The sequence below is a fragment of the Argentina silus genome (assembly GCF_951799395.1).
Source record: "Argentina silus genome assembly, chromosome: 12".
Classification (NCBI taxonomy): domain Eukaryota; kingdom Metazoa; phylum Chordata; class Actinopteri; order Argentiniformes; family Argentinidae; genus Argentina; species Argentina silus.
In genome coordinates, this window is record NC_139666.1 from 5,781,869 (window position 1) to 5,801,194 (window position 19,326).

Sequence of the window (19,326 nt, forward strand, 5' to 3'; positions counted from 1 at the left end):
TGGTGTGTAAACGTGTGTGGCGTCTTTCTGGTATTCACATGTCTAGTGAAAACTGACGAAATAATTTTTAAAAAAGCCAATCGATTGTGTGTTGAGATGCTCGCTTCAGGCCTGGCTTGTGTTGTGTGTGTGTGACTGGAGAGACTCACCCCTGATGTCTAGTGAAACAGTGTTGGGGAAAGAGGAGACTAACCTTGTGTTTTAGATGGAATGATTGAATCACTCAACATGCTCCTGACATAGCGTCTCGTGTGTCGTGAGTCAAAAGTTCTAACTAATAACCACACACACATTTGCATTCCTTTTACTCAGATTAAGATTGTCACAAGTATGTGTTGGCGATAAGGAATGTTAGCAGCAACCGGCGCGTGTCACAACCGTGGGGTTTTACGATTGGACAGAGCATCCGGCAACTGCCCCTCTGGCCTGTGAGGTGATGGTTGTGATTGGATGATGAGGATGTGGTGGTGAGACAGAGTGAAGAGGGTTGTGGTGGAGGAGCCAGCGACCGGCCCCTGTCCTTGTGACCCCCAGGAGTTCCTGTCATCTCTGGCCTCGGCCTCATGTTGTGATGGCCACTGACCTGTCAGACTGGTCTCTTGTGTCACTGTCTCTGGTCTGACTGTGTCCCCCCCCCCTCTCTCTCTCTCTCTCTCTCAACAGGCAGAGGACAGAGACTACCTAGAGAAGGTCAGTACACGCAATTCTTGACATTTCCTCATTTTGTTTTTCGACAGAAAACCGTAATGTTCAAGTACACAATATGGTCACAACCGTATGTCTACATGCTCTGACAAATGTCAGTTGTTTTTTGTGTTATGCGTTTTGTTTTTTTGTTAGCTATGAGCGCTACCTTCAGCTAACCAATCAACTGTCGTCTCCCACAGGGGTCTCGAACTGGGTCCACCCTATCAGCAGCGACCCTCGCCTCCCTGGGTGGGACTTCCTCCCGGAGAGGAAGTGTTGACACGTCCGTCACGGCGGATACGGAGGCTTCTATACGAGAGATCAAGGTAAAGGTTAGCCGGTTCCAGAGCTCTGGGTCGTAGGTACACAGAGGCTCTAGAACCTTCTATCAGTCTGACCCTCTGCAGCAACCGTTACTTTACACACACTGCTTTGGTATTCCACACACACACACACACACACTGCTTTGGTACTACACCCCCCCCCCCTACACACACACACACACACACACACACACACACACACACACACACACACTGCTTTGGTACTCCACACACACATACACACGCTGCTTTGGTACTCTACACCACACACACACACACACACATAGCTTTGGTACTCCAGACACACATACACCCACAGCTTTGGTACTCTACACCACACACACACACACACACACACACACAGCGCTGCATCTGTCATTCTGTACCTTCCTGTCAGTGTGCTCTGTCACTTCACCTGTCACTGTTGTTGCTCCATGCTTGCCTCTCTTCATATCTCCCCTCTGCTTCTCCTTCTCTCTCTCTCTCTCCCCTCTCCTCACCCTTCTCTCCACATCTGTCTGTCCGTCCTCACCCCCCCCCGCCTCTCCCCCCAAGGAGATTCATGAGCTGAAGGATCAGATTCAGGATGTTGAATCCAAGTACATGCAGAGCCTCAAAGAAGTCAAGGTACACAACTGACCAGTCACAACACAGCAACCCCGACTGAGGCCTTGTTATTAACCAATGGGGTTTCAATTTGTTGTGGACTTCCCTAGTATTAACCAATGGTAGTTTTAGACTTCCTTAGTATTAACCAATGATGGCAGCTGTAGTCATGCAGTCAACTGGTGTCAGTGGGTGGGGCCTCCCTATTATTAACCAAAGATCAAGATCAGACTTCCTCCCTGACCAATAGTAGCTTCAGTTCCTGTCCGTTTATATCCTGCTCAGTGTGATGTTTGAGACCTAATGACTCTGGTGCATGCCACCCTCTGCTGGCCTGATTCCTGTACTACCATCTACTGTATCCTCTCATCAGGGGAGGCTGCTGGAGGTAGAAATCGGAGGACGGCTCATTGTAATGCATGGAATGGTATCTAATTGTGTGCATTACAATGAGCCCGACCTCTGATTTCTACCTCCACAAGCCTCCCCTGACTCTCCATAAGGACTCCATAGTGTTCCATGCTGTTCATTCTCCATCACTTCTCTGACCTCTCCTCCCAGTTGAAACTGTATATATGGAGTTACGTGGGCTTTATAGAACATGAAAGCAACAGTGTTTTTATTATTTTCCACTTGCTTTATTGGTGCGTGTGCGTGTGCATGTTCCTATACACCCTTGTTTACATGTCGTCGTCGTCGTCGTCCCCGTAGGAGGCGTTGGTGGAGGTGGAGGAGAGGTACCGTAAGGCCATGGTGTCCAACGCCCAGCTGGACAACGACAAGAACAACCTCATGTACCAGGTGGACACACTCAAGGACTCCCTGATGGAGTTGGAGGAGCTGCTGTCTGAGGCACGCAGAGAGTACGACGAGAAGGCTAAGGTAGCTAACACACACACACACACACACACAGACAGAGACACACACACACAGACAGAGAGACACAGACACACATATACAGGAAGGCAGAGAGAGCAGATATGGCCAAGACAGACAAGTCCCATAAGGAAGGAAATACGTTACAGATCTGTTTGTCTGAATAATCACTGCTCAGAGAAATATTGGTCTTCATCAACCGTCATCTTCCTTGTCTTCTCCATCCCAGGACTTTGAGAGGGAGAAGCATGCCCATGGAATCCTGCAGTTCCAGTTCAGTGAGATGAAGGAGACACTGAAACAGAGCGAGGAGCTGCTAACCGTGAGTACCCACCACAACAGGGCTTCCACACAACGCAACATGCTTACTGCTGCAGCCTCTATACTGTACTATCCTTCATATTGGGCTGGTTTCCTGGACCCAGATTAAGTTTAGAGACTGCTTAATCTGTGTCCGGGAAACCGCCATGTTATGCTTCACTTTTCTCCTGCTGATCAGGTCTCAAGTAGTCGCATGAGTTTATTCTAGAACATTCCTGTCTCCTCCACTGGCATGCTGATATTCCTCTCTTCTCTTCTACCCCTCTCTCCTCTTCCCTCCCTCTCTTCCTTCTCCACCTTCCATCTCTCCTCTCCTTCCCTCGCGTATTCCCGGTGCTCAGGAGATCCGTCAGATGCGTCTGAAGCAGGATGGCTATGTTAGAGAGGTTTCCGACCTGCAGGAGACAGTGGAGTGGAAGGATAAAAAGATTGGGGTACGAACCCATAACCTTAACCATAACGCTGTTGATTAGATTACATCATCACTTTAAAAGATGGGGGTACAAACCCTGGCTACCCTATCAGCCCCCTCACACACTAAGGGTTGGGGTTAGGGTTAGCTTTGGGTATTCCTTCTGAAACTGAGACACTGTAGATTAATTATGTCTTCACTTTAATATTTGGTGTGTAGCCTTAATTTTTGCATAAGTGAATACATTACACAGTTTTATTTGATTTGAACACATGCATCATAGTGGTAAAATACACTTTCAGAGTATTAAACTACACTGGGAAGTTGATGCTTATTACTTGATCTTTCCTTTTGCTTGATACTGTTTGTATGCCTCCCTTTACTCTATGCTCACTCTATACCACTTCACTATCCACCCTTCCTTCTCCCTGCCACTGGGGGGCGCTGCTCAGGCCTTAGAGCGGCAGAAGGAGTATTCTGACGCCATCCGTAACGAGCGAGATGAGCTCAGAGATGAGGTGGTGCAGCTGAAGGATGTTCTCAAGGTACTCAGCCAGAGCAGACATACTGCAGAGGACTGTAACTGGATCCACTGAAACAGGATGAGTCTAATGCATATAAGCTTGAATCAGCTTGGGGTTTGCACCATTGGCTATTATCCCATTGCTTTCAATCAGTGGAGGCTGGTGGAGGTAGAAATCTGACAACGCGTTCATTGTAATAGTCTCATACACACCATTCCTAAATCCATTCCATGCATTACAATGAGCCTGCCCTCTGATTTCTACCTCCACCAGCCTCCCCTGCTTCCAAGTCAAGCCAAGTCAAGTGTAGCGTAATTTTCAAGTAAATCAAGTATTCAACATATGAATTAGGTCTCTCTTCTAAATGTATCACACTAAAACTTGATTTCAGTTTACTGTAGTGGCCTCAAGCTCCTGTCATCTCAGTCTGTTCCATCTTGCCAATAGAAACACGGGATAGTCCTAGGACCTGACCTGACTGCCAATGGGGAGACAGCAGAGGAGGGAACAGACGGGTCCGCCAGTAGAGACCCTGCCACTCGATTGGCTGAGAACTCGCAGACAACACCCACAGAAGGGAACAGCATGCTTGGTAAGCACTATTTAAGGACAAAGATTGGCTGTCCTGGTTATGATCTTCTGCTGCTTTCCTCATAGCTTTGGCATATGTCCGTACTAACTTAACCCCTCATGCACACACACTATATAACCCCTAGGGCTATGCTTGACTAACACTGGATTGAATACCACATCGGCCATTGAATAATGGGCGTTCATTTGCAGTGCAGAATTTCTACATTTCTGCCACTAACTAATAAGCTTACAGCGCTGACCTGGCTCCCCCCCAAAAAAATCCATGGCAAACCTTTCAGCTGATTCACTTCAACCTATCTATTCATATCAGAGGAGGCTAGTGGAGGTAGAAATCGGAGGACGGGCTCATTGAAATGCATGATACCATTCGTCATTCCATTCCATGCATTACAATGAGCCCGTCTTCCTTTGGGAGGATAAATACTTGGTGTATTTCTTGATATGATATGATTGTCTGAGTGGTATTTTATACAATCACACGGGTGTCAGATTCAAGGAAGTGTTCTTGGGTCTTTTTTTGTTTTGTTTATGATAAACCATGTAGATGAAATCACTCCAAATGCTTCAAACGTATGCATGTCAATGTTTTTGAAGTCTTTGCTGTGCTGTGTTGGATATATCTAGTAGTTATAGACCTGACTGTACATAGTCGTATTATACATTTAATAAGTATTTGTCCTACACGTTACATGAAGTTGGACTATGCCTCCACTTTTGTAGAAACATAAACGCTATTACTCTATAACTATGTAAGAACTAAATGTCACGGCAACATAAACAGCGCAGCAGACATTTCAGAGTTTCTGATTTGCAGCTCCATCAAGTACCGCTGACGTACCAACTGGCCTTTGGCCCCCTCTCTCCTCTCCTCTGCTCTGGCGATTAATCTGGGATCCAGACCTTTGTTTCGGTGCTCTCCTCTTCCTCCTTCTCCTCTACCTCCTCTCCTCTTCATCGTCTTCCTTTCTGGTTTGATTTCTGCTCAATTGTCTCAAATCCCGCTTTTCCTCTAATTGGCCAAGCTTCAAATGACCTGTCAATCAGAACATGATAATAGCACATGACTACACTAGCCTATCCCTGACTGTCTGGCCTGTCTCCCTCTCCCTACGTGGTCTCCCAGGCAGAACTGAGGAGGCGCAGGTGGGAGGTAGAGGAGGAGGAGGAGGAGATCAGGAGGAGGTGGATCCAGGAGAGACACAGGAAGAGGAGATTCATCTGACTTCCATTCACCCTTCTAGCCTTGCTAGTGTTCCTGGGACAGAGACATGTAGAGAGGAACAGACACACTTGCCCACTATGGGGGATGTGGTCAATGGCAGCAGCATCAACAACAACTGTGACATTGACAATGATATTCCAACTGTAGAGGTTGAACAGAGAAGTGTTTGTGATCCTGAGGTACTTGTGGTGGTAACCTCCCCCTCGGGATCTGTTATAATAGGGTCGGAGGAGAGGTTGGATGGAGCAGAGGTTACGGTAGAAAGCGAAGGGAATGACGGGGAGGGTATAGAAAGGACAGAAGAGGGGGAGATAGGATCTAGGAGTGATGGGGGACTGATGACCAACCAGGTCGAGGCAGGTGATTCAGGAACCAAACTCGGCGAGACCGCTGATGACATCACAGAGGCTTCCTCAAAAGAGCCACCAGCGGATCATGGTCCACTGTATGAAAAGAAGAGTAAAGAGGAGGTGAAGTGTATGGATTCATCTATTGTGACCAAGAAAACAGTTGAGGACACTATGACATATAGTACTGAGATTCACCAGGAGAAAGATCTGGATGATGCTGTTATCAACCCAGTCAAATCAAGCCCTGAGCCCGAGGATGAGAAACAGAACACAGACAACACAGGGGAGAAGAAAGAGACAGAGAAAGAGAAAGAGGAGGAGGAGGAGGAGGAGAAAGAGGTAAATACCAACCAACCCCAGCCACAGGGAGGCAGTGCTGCAGGTCAGAAGAAGAAAAAGAAGAAGAAAGGCAAAAAGAAGAAGGGAGATTCACAAGGAGATGAAAAGCAAGCCGATGATGGAAAGATCAAGGAGAAGAGTACAGTAGAGAAGATTACAGTCGAGAAGGGTCCCATCTCAGCCTCAACAGATAAGAGTGTAAAGAATGTAGACTTGACTACAGGAGAGAAGGGTGTAGATGATGTAGTCATGACTACAGGAGAGAAGGTTGTAGATGATGTAGTCATGACTACAGGAGAGAAGGGTGTAGGTGATGTTGCATTGTCTACAGCACAGGATGATCTAGTATTGACCCCAAGCAGTGTTGAAGACACTGGGACAACACTGCCAGCTGATGTAGAGATATGCTTACCGGAGGAGAAATGCAGCTCCACACCCTCTGACAGCCATTGTGCTGGGGCAGGAGGCCAGCCTGAGCCAGGGTTGGAGGAGCTACCTGACTGTCTGGTGGACAACCAGCCTTTACTGGAGAACAGCAAGCCAGAGAGTGTAGAAGGAACAACAGAAACGTCAAATAACAAAAAGAAGAAGAAAGGCAAAAAGAAGAAGGGAGAGAGACAATGTGATGAAAAGCAAGGGGATGGAAAGAACAAGGAGAAGATTACAGCAGAGAAAGGTGCCATCTCAACTTCAGATAAGAGTGTTAAGGATGTAGTTTTGACTACAGGAGAACAGGATCTAGTCGAGGGACCTGAGGTGAAAACTGAGGCGTTTCCTATTGAAACCTCAAAGGAAGAATCTGAGAGTGACCCGGCTAAGGTTGAGGAGCCAGTCACCAAGATGGAGAGAATGGAGGACCAGCAACAGCCTAGTCTGGAAACAGATACAACACAAGCAGTGTTACCAGGAATATGCCCTGGGTCTAACAGCAGTGGTGTGGATAATACTGACCACTCTGAGTATAAAACCAGTGCTGATAACCCTAATGGGGAACCAGATTCCACAACCAAGGCTGATTATTCTATGGACGAATCAGAATACAAGACTGATAAGATGGACAACCCTCAGGTCCAATCAGAATCTCAAACCCAAGCTGACAAACCTACGGACGAACAAGAACCCACAACCAACAATGATAATGTTGAAGAGGAATCTAAACACCCAAGCAATGCTGAGAATGTAAAGAATGAATTAGAATCCCCAAGTACACCTGATTCCCAAAAGGAACAATCAGAACCCACAGAGAACACAGATCACATTGGACCCTCCCCTGAGTCCTCAGCTGACTCAGAATGTCTATTAGATTCTAAACAGCCCACAGTTATGATGTCCAATAGTGTAGAGGACACTGGGACAACACAGCCAGCTGAGGTAGAGAATTGCTGTAACTCACTAGTTGAGAAATGTGGCTCCACACCCCCTGACAGCCACTGCTGTGCTGGAGCAGGAGGCCAGCCCGAGCCAGGGGTGGAGGAGCTAACTGACTGTCTGGTGGACAACCAGTCTTTACAGGAGAACAGCAAGCCAGAGAGTGTGGATGGAAGCAGTGCATCCAACGATGACGGCAGTGTGGAGACTAAGCAGAATGATACAGAGACCCAAACCCAGGAGACAGTTGAGTCTCTTACAGAACAAGACCTCAATAAACGTGGCCTATGCCAGGATGACACAGATCTAAAGAGTGCGGAGGAAACAGAAACCCAGGAGACGGTTGATTCTCTTAGGCCAAAGGACGGTGATGAGAGCGGACCTGGCACTGTGGACGATGCAGATCCAGTGAGTGTGGAAGGAGAGAATGAACAGCTGTGTGACAATAAGGCAGGTCTACCATGCTGTTCACTGGAGGAAGAGCAAGATGTCCCTATTAAGGACAGGCAGGAGGACGAGGAGGTGTCTGAACCCATTAAACAGGAGGAAGAGGAAGATGAAGAGGAAGAAGAAAACGAGGAGGGTCTCTCATTTGACTTTGATGACATGGATTTGGAGGTTAACGCCACACGTGTTGTTCCACAAACTATCCAGGAGGACGTAGCAGAGGTGGTGGCAGCTACGTCAGAGGGAGACAGCAGCAGCTCAGAGCAGAGACGGAGGGATGCTGCTGCTAGTCATAAAGAGTATGTTGAGGATGTAGAGTCACAAGGAGAGCCTGGTGGTGTTGTAGACAAGGAGGATGAGGTAGGAGATGGGGACATGTCGACAGGTGAACAGGTGGAGAACAAGGAGGATGAGGTTGGGGACAAGTCGACAGGTGAACAGGTGGAGAACAAGGAGGATGAGGTTGGGGACAAGTCAACAGGTGAACAGGTGGAGAACAAGGAGGATGAGGTAGGGGACAAGTCAACAGGTGAACAGAAGGGTCCAGCAGTAGAGGGGGCTAGCGTGACAGAAGCACCAGCGGAGGGGATGGGTAGTGTGACAGAGGAGCACCAAAGCCCAAAGGAGACAGAGCCAACCATAGGTGAGGAGACGTGGAGTCTGAATGAGGTAGAACCAATCACAGCAAAGGAAGCGGCTGAACTACCAATAAGAGTAGAAGAGGGGTTTAGTGACTCAAGGATTCCGATTTCAAAAGAGTGTGTGAGTGTAGAACAGCAGGGGAATACAGAGGGTGGTAGGGTGCAGAATGGAACCCAGGCAGTGGCTGTATCAGGAACAGTGGAGGAGGGAGAGGAGGCTATCCAGTACGGGATACCAGGAGGAAGACTAGGGAGTGAGAACATGGAGGAGCCAGTGGGAGGAGACGGTGACTCTTCAAGGAGGGGCTCCAAGCGAGGCAACAAAAAGGGCAAGGGGAAGGGGAAGGAGGACTGTAGAATGTCTTAGTTGATTGGCTACTGTATGAGGGCTTAGTTGATTGGCTATGAGAGGGCTTCTGAATTCTAAACCGAGGTCTGCGTTCTAAATGACTCTACTGTTGTCTGATGTTCTATTTAATTCTAATGCATTCCAAAGTCGCTGTAAAACTGTTCTGTACATCTGTATCTTTCTAAAACACATTGGATACAAACTGTATAAATGTTTTAGCTTTGTAGAACCAATCTCTTATACGTAAATACCTTTTGGCTTATTGATCTCATGATAACCAGATTAAGGACTTCAGAGGCACTAATTATTTTTGTCATTATTGAGGTGAAATGCTCTGCAGAAACGCCTCCAATTATCTTTGAGAATGTATTTGATAGACATCATAGCCCATATGGTAAGTCTAACATTGGTCAAGTAGACAACATTGCACCGGATCTATCAGAGCCCAAAGCTCAGAGAACATATTTATTTTTTGCTATTGTTACATCATATTTATCTTTCTGTCAGTGATGCCTGTCGTACTATTGTGATGTCATATGCTCTTGCATGTTATATGGACCGTGAGCTTCAAATGTGTAATTCCCTCAAGTGATTGAGCAATATCTACAGCTTACAGCATCTACAGTGTATGAATGTCAATATAATTGATTAAGTATCTTCTGCTTCCATCCAAGCCATGAATGTTTACGTACAGATGCATGATGCTTGTAATTGACTACCCAGATTGACTGTTTACTGTAGTGATTGATTGCACAATACTGTATTTCCTGTAATACCAATGTTGTCTCCAGAATGCTTGAGAGCAGAAAACTTTCTTTTATAAAACAAAACAAATCTCATCCAGTTTACTGGCTTGATACACAGGTTCAGATGAAGCCACAAGCAAGGGGGATTCTGTCTTTTTGGCTTTTATTTTGAAATTGTTAAGTGGTTAAGTTGTCCAGCCCTCGTGCCATAACCATCATTGGGAGACAGAATATTCCGTTACAAGCCAATTCCAGTTTGTGGTCTGTGGTGTCTAGATGGTTAAATTGTGTAAGCAGTATTCTGCCATGTGTATGTTGATGCCATAAGATACAACCAATGTGTGTAAAAAAAAAAATTAAAAAAAAAAGCCCCAAAAAAAAGTAATTAATTTTGTTTATCTCTGGTCTAAATGTTGGTTTCTTCAGATGCACTTTTGCAATGAACTTGTGTTACTGTTTCATTCCTGAATAAAAAACTGTACCGGCTTTGGGAGAACAAGAGGGAACTGAATGTCATGTTATTTCTGGTATATAGTGTGTATAGTATATATAATACATAGTGTGTGTATAGTGTATATATAAGTGTATATATACAGTACTTGCCTAGTAGTGTACAGAAGTCTGCCAGTGCCTAATGGTGCCTTCATGTCTGAATTAGGAAACTTGCTGTAGAAAGATGACACCCAAGTTTCCCTCTCGGAGGGTATCAGAATCAACCAATCGTAAGCTCTATGCAAATAACTTAATTTAAGAGTTTTGGACTTGTCACGAATGCACCATCAGTGCATTGCCACATCAACAGTATCTCTATGGTTCATCTCCTCTGTTATCATTCTACACTGTAGCATGAAACCACCCTAGAGACTGTGAATCCTGCAGTGTCCTGTTGTCCACAGTCTCTGCATGCTAACCATCACCCCCCACGCTCCACCCCCCACCCCCACCCTCTCCCAATGGACACCCACTCCATTGCATGCACCCAGTGACCCCTCCCACCCAGACTCAGAGCCTGGGACCTCCATGTCCCAGGCTCCTCCCATCCCTGGTATGTCAACATTGTTGTTATTCTAAACCTTGTTGTTTAATAATGGTTGTGACGACATGAACATAATGGAATGACGATTTGTGATTTTATTGGTTTTGTAGATAAACTTGAGACTGTATGGATAAAACGACAGCAATGTAACCTAATGTTACTGTACTATAGCAAGCAGGTTTTATACTTTGTTCAAACCTCAGCATTTGTACGTCAGAGGTCGGATAAACTGTGAACTCTGACCTTCATCATGTCTGTTTCCTCTTCCAGAGATCCGCCTAAGAAAGCTGGTCGATGAACGGGAGAACCTGATTGGACAGGTGAGTCAGAGTAGTGCGTACTGTAGAATACAAACAGTTGAAGCTACAGAAGGTGTAATGGACAGTATAAATGAGATGGAAATGGTTATATGCAAGTTTTATGTTTGTTTTGTGTGTTTTATATATTTTGTATGTATGTAATGTGTGTTTTATGTGTGTTCTGTGTGTGTTCCTGTCCAGGTGAAGAAACTGAAGGCCCAGGTGGAGCAGAAGAACCAGAGGAACGGAACCGAGGAAGGTTCAAGCCCTGAGGGAGAGGTTCTAGAGAACGGCACAGATCCACACATACTAGACCTGCAGAGTGAGTATAGACCCACATACTAGACCAGCAGAGTATAGATCCACACATACTAGACCTGCAGCGTGAGTACATTCTACATTCCTACTTGACTTCTGTACAGACAGTTTAAACCCCAAAACCAATAATAATACACTGTCGATTTTGTGGAACCAGTTTTCTTCCTTTAACACACATACACCCGTTGCCAACATTATTTATTTATTTATTTATTTCATGGGTGTTTACAATGTTTGTTGACATTTGTTTCTTGTCATTTCCAGGAGACTCCACCCGGCAGATCAGTGACCTGAAGTTTAAAGTGGTGAAGGCCGAGCAGGAGGTCACTGCTCTGGAGCAGAACGTGAGTGTGTCTGTCCTCAGGCGGACGCTGAGCTCTGGGTGTTGCACATAGACAGGAGTGACAGGTGGCAGGAGTCTAATCATGACAGGATTATTGACTCTACATATCAAAGACATCTGCATGTCTGTTCTCTGTTATATTCCTGTCTGAATGTTCCATATAGTTTGTGTGGCATTGAATGCAGCCCTGGTTGAATGTGACAATATCTCCATCATAGAAAAGAAGCATTGTTAGTTTTGGTGTCTTGTTTATAAGATGAAATCCTGATGTCTTCATTCTCTCCCTCCCTATCTCTCTCTCTCTCTCTGTCTGTCTGTCAGGTGACCAGACTGGAGAGTCAGGTGACGCGCTACAAGTCTGCATCAGAGAACTCTGAGAAAGTGGAGGACGAGCTTAAGGCTGAGAAACGAAAACTGCAGAGAGAGGTAGGTTCTACTATAGAACACAGCTGTCAGTCAAGCAGCAGAGAGAGGTAGGTTTTACTATAGAACACATCTGTCAGTCAAGCAGCAGAGAGAGGTAGGTTCTACTGTAGAACACAGCTGTCAGTCAAGCAGCAGAGAGAGGTAGGTTTTACTATAGAACACATCTGTCAGTCAAGCAGCAGAGAGAGGTAGGTTCTACTGTAGAACACAGCTGTCAGTCAAGCAGCAGAGAGAGGTAGGTTTTACTATAGAACACATCTGTCAGTCAAGCAGCAGAGAGAGGTAGGTTCTACTGTAGAACACAGCTGTCAGTCAAGCAGCAGAGAGAGGTAGGTTCTACTATAGAACACATTTGTCAGTCAAGCATTGGTCATGTTTCTCCTTCTCTCCCTCCCCAATGCCAGCTGCGCTCGGCACTGGACAAGATAGACGAGCTGGAGTCCAACAACAGCCACCTGAACAAACGACTGGACAAGATGAAGGCCAATCGCGGCACGGCACCGACTCCATAACCAATCACCTGGCCTGATAAACTTCACCCATCTTCTGTCTGTCTGTCTGCATTGGCTGACGCTGTGGAGGCGGAGCCTGCCTCTCGGCCTCTCTCCACTCGCCTCGCAACCTTACCGAAGAAACTTGAGAAACTGAATTGTATCGCGAATCGCAGAAGCACACGACAACACTGAACACAAAACACGCAATGTGCCATTTCTTCATGTTTTTTGTTTTTTTTGCGTTTGTTTGTTTTTCAAATGAGAATTCTCCATAGGTAACCAGTATTATGACATGTGACCCAGTATCACTAGTCGAGAGCTCCCTCAAGCACTAAGATGTGTGAACGAGGAAAGAGGAAGTCAGTGTGTCTCACTTCCTGTGGCAACATTCTGTCCATGGTGATACCAGAGTGGTTTATGTGAACCACAGAATTGTGGGAAATGCGGTGACTTGACACTGGAGGTTCTGTGGACTACATTACTCTATCCGACCCCCAGGACCAGTGTCGAGACGAACGCTGAATCTCCCCCCTGATCTGCAACCTTCCGTCCGCTGTCTCCCTCTCAACACTGCGTCCATCTAGTCACAGTAAAACGGGACAGGCTGATGACCTCAAGCCCTGATGATGATGATTGATGATGATGATGATGAAATCCCAGTGGACTGACCTGGGTTTGTGTGTGTGCCGTGGATGTAAGAACCATTGTGTGTGAGTGTTTTTTTCGCTGGCTTGTAACTGCATTTCTCTCTCATTTGGGTCCTTAGCCAAAGTCCTGAGCAAATGTCACCCTGGAGTCAGTTACCCTGGAGTCAGTTACCCTGGAGTCAGTTACCCGAAAGCTTCGTAGCTGCAGTAGTACTGGAGTAGTAATCTCTTTTGACAATCCAGTCCCACTCCTCCGAGTTCTTCATTTAAGTAATTTCATTAGTTCACACAGGAGATTGACCCTGCTAACATTGATTTTTACAATTGTCACTCTCTTGCGGCTTTACAGCTGGGTTGTTGAGATCAAGTACTATTTAAGATCCAAAGCTTTTGAGAAACTGAGCCCTGGTCAGGTGGTTGCAGAAGAGACACACGCTGCTGTGTCTCTTCCGGCTAAGGGCTAGTGTAGTTGACTAGATACTCTCTCTCTCTCTTTCTCTCTCTCTCTCTCCACAACGAATATAACCATCATCACACAAACGTATAACTGCACTTGTGATTTCACCAGCTTTGACACCTCAGATATATTCGTCTTCCAAAGTTTTTTTTTTTTGTGACATAAATATTCAAAGTTTATCATTTCAAGTCATAATTGTCTTTGAATGTAATGCTCGTAAGGTGGACCCCATATATACAGCCTGGCATCAGCTTCAGTCACAATTGAGTGAGGCTAAGAGCAGCAAATCACATAGTTAGAAGCTTCGCCACCCCTCCTCCAATTAGGTAGAGCCTCAACAAAGCTAGTCTCGTCTTGTCTCAAGTAGAAAGTCACTGGTTGGCCTTCCACCTCCCACATTCTTGCATGTTTAACCTGATGATGATGAAGAGGACACAAATGGAGGGGGTTACAGAAGACCCCTCTGAACACACACAGAAACACACACGCTCTGGGAAGATGCTGCTTCACTGTTTACAAAGCTTTAAACTGTTTGTAAAGAGACTTAAGGAATTGTAATCTTTGTGCAATAAAATGTCCTACCATGCTGTACCAGCAGATGTGTGTGTTTCAGTCACGAACCTCTGGGACAGGTGAGCCAGTAGGTAGAAGGAATACGGATGATTTAACCTTTATAAGAAGGGCAGTCTCTTCTTCACAGGGAATGACTGTTGCCAGATAAACCAAGGACTAAGTAGGAGAGAATGTATAACTGATTTGTAAACTAAATGAGTCATTCATAACCTTGTTGAAACCAGGCTTTCCTAGTTCAGAAAGCCTGGGGAAATCCTTTGCAGAAAGTAGCTACAAAGGGGTGGAAACCTGTTTAAAATGAATTATGGTTTGACGTGTCACGAAGCAATCAAATACCTTGCTTGGTTTTCTTCAATGTTGCAACATAACAACAAGCGGCCGTCTATGGGCATGTGGAGGCAGGGTTCTTGCAATGTAACATCCAATGAAACGAGCACATCGCTCCGTCCAGTTCAATCCAAGCCAGATCAGCTAATCTGAAATTCTCCAGACCTCCAAAGGAGACGTGAGAACAACGTGATTTGGAAGTATTTGGAGACTAATTATTCATAAACACATTGAAAGAGAAATGCACGACAATTTGCCACACAAGACCTTTGTTGATCTCAGGTTTGCTTTAGCGTCTTGTAAAAAAGTGTATCCTTCTGTTAAATAAGGATCTAAATGGAACAATAGAATGTACTGTAATTAATCATGTTAATTAAGCAATAGAGAAAGACAACGGGGGATTTTGATAATGCTGTTGTTTGTGGTTATTGTTGACTTGATTCAAATAATACTGTCAAATTATGTCTTAATACCGTCTTTGGGCTGCTTTCAGATGTCATTCAGGCTCGTTCCTAAAAAAAGATTTTGTGATTTTTTTTCTAACCTTTTCAAGTCAGGGGGAGTGCGGTGTATGGCTGTAGTTTTTGACGACCACTGAAAAAAAGAGCCCCAATCACATAATGGGGGGGTCTTTTCTTTAGGACCTTTTCTTCTTATGTTTTGACTAAAGAAGAAAAATCTATTTGACATGTGAAGACACCGGAGTGGTACTGGAGATAATGAATACCAGGTTAAAAAATGGTGGAGTGTCTGTCCCTTTAACAGGTTAGGGGATATTTTGCAAGGGCACTAATAGGCTACAAGAGGCTCAACCATTTTCCCTGCGAGACGTTTGTTTGTCTCAGTCAAGTTGATGTTTATGCATTTGCATCCTCATGGAAAGAGTATGTTTCTTTATAATACTAAAAGCTAAATGAAACATAGCGGTGTTGTAGCTACGCTGCTCATGGTGACTGACAGGCCCGCGCGTCCCTGCCTCTCGGTAGCCCTGACGTCAGAGGGCACACACTATGACTTGGGCCTAATATGGTCTCTATATAGTGACTTTATGTTTGCGTTGGTCATTTAGTCAATACATTTTCACCTGATAGATACAGTAGGATACTGCGCTCCAGCCGTCGACTTCACCATGGAAGATGATAAGGTAGGCCTGTGTGACTCTGCATAACGGACTGCTAGATAGCCAATTGCCGATTATTGACCTTGATAATTGAGTTGATAATTGTATTGTATTGTATAGTACTGTGTAGTCGGTTTTGCGTGCTCTATGGATTTGCAAGCTGTTGCGCTGCGCAGCCCGATGTAATGCAATGTAGTCGAACTGAAACTAGCACAAAAGCTTATTGAAAGCCTCTCATCTGAGAGGCTAGCCTCTATCCAAAAGTAGGGCCATAAGACTATAGGTCTAGGTCCAAAGCTTGGTTAGTTAATGCATGCGCCACAGCTAAAAGCTCGAGGTCCAAAACAATTTGCCTACCAGATATGTACTTGACTAATACCCGTTCACAGTAGGCCTATTCTGTAACTAGCCACCTGGGCTTATGCGTGCCGAACAGCCTCTCGAAGCACGCGAGTTGAAGCTGAACTCTTGCAGGACAGGTTTCAGGGTTGTATTCCATCCAATTAAGTTCATACTGTATGTAAACACAATTGTACACATCATGTCGAATGCTAATGGGTAAGTGTGCAGTTCATACGCGATTTTGTATGTACAGTATGATGGCTGAAAACTACAGTTCCAAATGACCGCAGTTTAATTGTGTGTATGTACTCAGGAAAGTATTCAAACTCCTTCACTGTTTCCACATTTTGTTGTGTTATAGACTCAATTTAAAATGGATTAAATTAAAAGAATTTGCCATCAATCCACACACAATACCCCAGAATGACAAAGCGAAAACAGATTTTTAGAAATTTCTGTAAATTTATCAGAATCAGAATGAGAATCAGAATTATTTTATTTGGCTAAGTATATTTGCACATACAGGAAATTGACTTGGTGAGGTTGGTGCATGGACATAAAAAACAAATTGCAAATATTGACAAGAAATGTACAAAATAGCAAAGTTTTAACAAAAAATCAATAACAAATTTACAAAAAAGAGTAGCAGAACAATACATCTTGTAGGCTGTGTGAGACTAAATGTCAATGAGGCTAGAGGCTGTGAAATGGTTGTGGGGCATGAACACTATAAATTCAGACCCTTCGCTATGACACTCTTAAAATGAGCTAAAATGCAAAAATGTCATCAACAAATCACTCAATAAGTTGAATTGAGTCCTTCTTAATGCAAGGATAATAGTTCATGTCATTTTGGAATTAATCTATCTGATTTGCATAGGAATCAATTACACACTGTAGATTAGGATGTCACTACCACTGTTGAACCAGCCCTGATATGGAATCTCCCACTGCTATGGACACTCACCATATCAGGGCTGTAATCACAAACACACCCGTCTGACCTCTTCACACTGTGAATGATACTGCGCACATAGGCCCCTCCTCCTCTGTGGACATGGCCAATCAGGTGAACTCTGTCCAGGAAGCAGCTGATGCCCAGGATGCTGTGTCCAGGGTCTCTAAAGTTGTGGACCTCCCTCAATTCAACCCGGATGTGTTCAATCCAATCATCATCCGGTTTCTTCAGAACCTGACTGAAGAGTATGTACAAGCTTTCTTTCTACAGTAGTATTTGTGTGCAGTGCACCCAAAATAATAATATCCTATGGAATGTTTTTAGTCTTTTGGCTTTTAGGTTAAACATCCGAATATCTCTTTCAGGCAATGGAAGCTGCTGAGAGTCAGCAATGTCGATGAGGTAAATCTTACAAGAGACGTCTCCTACTACATTGAATCTACAAGATCACTATTGCCTCTTTTGGAGCATGGTTGTAGAATCAGACTAGAGTAATCGATACTGTCAGTTTTAGAACCTGACTAGAGTAATCAACTCTGTCTCTGTCCATCTCTACACCAGGCTATAAAGGCTTCTTTGGCATCACTGAGGACAGCCTCCTCAGTAGTGTGCAGGAGTCCTTCCATATGTCCCTGAGCAGTGTCCTGGGGGCACAGGGGGAGAGTCAGGTAGCTACAGAGAGTCTCACCAGGGTCATCATTGGTGAAGTGGCCAAGAAGGTGAAGACTCCTCTCTCTGAGCGAACATCCCCAATAATCTTTGCCAGTGGCAATGCCTCCAGTGGAGATGAAGGCCGCCCCCCCCAGTTAAGAAGGAAAGGCAGTGAAGTCAGCGTCACCAGCCTCACCAGCTACAACAGCCACATTCTGTTGATGGCTTTTCAGGGGAATCTGGCATCATCAGAGGAGGGTAGGGTAATGTACTCTGTGGTGACCTCCATGCTGTGTGGCATGGACGTGGTGGACACTGATTGGACTTGAGGCCGGGGGACACCCCGACCGTCCTCCTTTTGGTCCACCCTCTCTGTCACGTCAGACAGTGGCTCGGAGAGCGCATTGGCCTTCTCTCCTGGAGCGCTACCAGGCAACCCCATCCCCTCAGAGTGGCCAGTGGAGAGCTATTGCCCAATCATCAGGAGCTCTGTTATTGACACCGGCAACTCCTCCACTCAGCCTGACATGTTTGTAGACACCAGGCAGCAAATCTCCTCCATAGTGGAGACCCTGATAGTGACCTCTGACCCCACAGAGGATCTTAAACAGTTGAGGGAGTACAGGTGGTCTCCAACATCAACACCATCAGTCTGTCTCTCTATCCTTGAGCAGCAGCCTGCCAGCCCTGTCCTCTGCTCTGCTGCTGACCCAGCCTCCAGCAGCCCAGACAGGGTTGATGTGACATCCTCTCTCCCTCAACTGGCTCTAGACTCCACTGGTGATGACGACACCAACCTAGTCACCTTGGTGCTGGTGAGGCTACTGACTGACATCAGTGCCTCCCAGCTGATGGATTCAGACATTGGCAACATGGCGCGAGGTCTGGCAGAGAGGATCCTGCTAGAATTCTATGGTGCCTCAGGCCTCTACCCTCTAACCTACACCAAGGATGTCATAATAAGGAACATTTACAAGAAGGTCTACAAGGGGCTTCTACAGGAGTTTGTCTCTGCTCATGTGCTGCAGGCTGCTCTGGCCTCTCAGAGCCCCAGCTTTGACAACGTTGTGGTCAGAGCATTGTCAAACCAGCTGGTGAGTAACTTTGGTGAGGTCAGACCTTCAGCTACCAAGGTGGAGTCCTCCTCAGCCGCTGGACTCAGGTGTGAAGTAGGGGGAAACTCTCTCCTTCCACAGCCTGGTGTGAAGACCAGCAAGAAGAGTTCCTGGTTTCTTTGTGGGCTTGGCAAGGTATGTACAGTATGTCATTAACTGTCTTCATTCATGTATTTTGGTAAGTTATCTATACTTTTAGTTTAGTGTTGTGTTTTGTGTGTTATTCCATCTAATGTAGCTCTTATCTGTCATCCAGAAATCAAAGAAGGGAACTAAAGACAACCAGTGCCCTCCGACACCAGCCCAGGACCAGACCCCTGCTGCCAACCAAGCCGCTAAGTTCAAAAGAACATGGACTCTACTTGTTGGAATTGTTTGTACTTGTCAATCATTGCCATGTATATAGCACTTAACC

The 19,326-nt window shown here is 45.5% G+C and overlaps 1 protein-coding gene across 1 annotated transcript in view; it reads left to right on the forward strand.

Annotated features, from left to right (window-relative positions):
- Positions 1–13,891, forward strand: part of lrrfip1a (leucine rich repeat (in FLII) interacting protein 1a) — a 38,648-nt gene extending 24,757 nt beyond the window's left edge. The window contains exons 12-26 of the mRNA XM_083682004.1: positions 664–690; positions 888–1,013; positions 1,566–1,637; positions 2,328–2,498; positions 2,722–2,814; positions 3,155–3,247; positions 3,678–3,770; positions 4,197–4,341; positions 5,467–9,070; positions 10,702–10,850; positions 11,112–11,161; positions 11,342–11,462; positions 11,723–11,802; positions 12,123–12,227; positions 12,632–13,891. Coding sequence (XP_083538130.1) covers positions 664–690; positions 888–1,013; positions 1,566–1,637; positions 2,328–2,498; positions 2,722–2,814; positions 3,155–3,247; positions 3,678–3,770; positions 4,197–4,341; positions 5,467–9,070; positions 10,702–10,850; positions 11,112–11,161; positions 11,342–11,462; positions 11,723–11,802; positions 12,123–12,227; positions 12,632–12,739 — 5,037 coding nt within the window. The 3' untranslated portion in view covers positions 12,740–13,891. The remainder of the gene's footprint in view (positions 1–663; positions 691–887; positions 1,014–1,565; positions 1,638–2,327; positions 2,499–2,721; positions 2,815–3,154; positions 3,248–3,677; positions 3,771–4,196; positions 4,342–5,466; positions 9,071–10,701; positions 10,851–11,111; positions 11,162–11,341; positions 11,463–11,722; positions 11,803–12,122; positions 12,228–12,631) is intronic.
- The last annotated feature ends 5,435 nt before the right edge of the window (positions 13,892–19,326 follow it).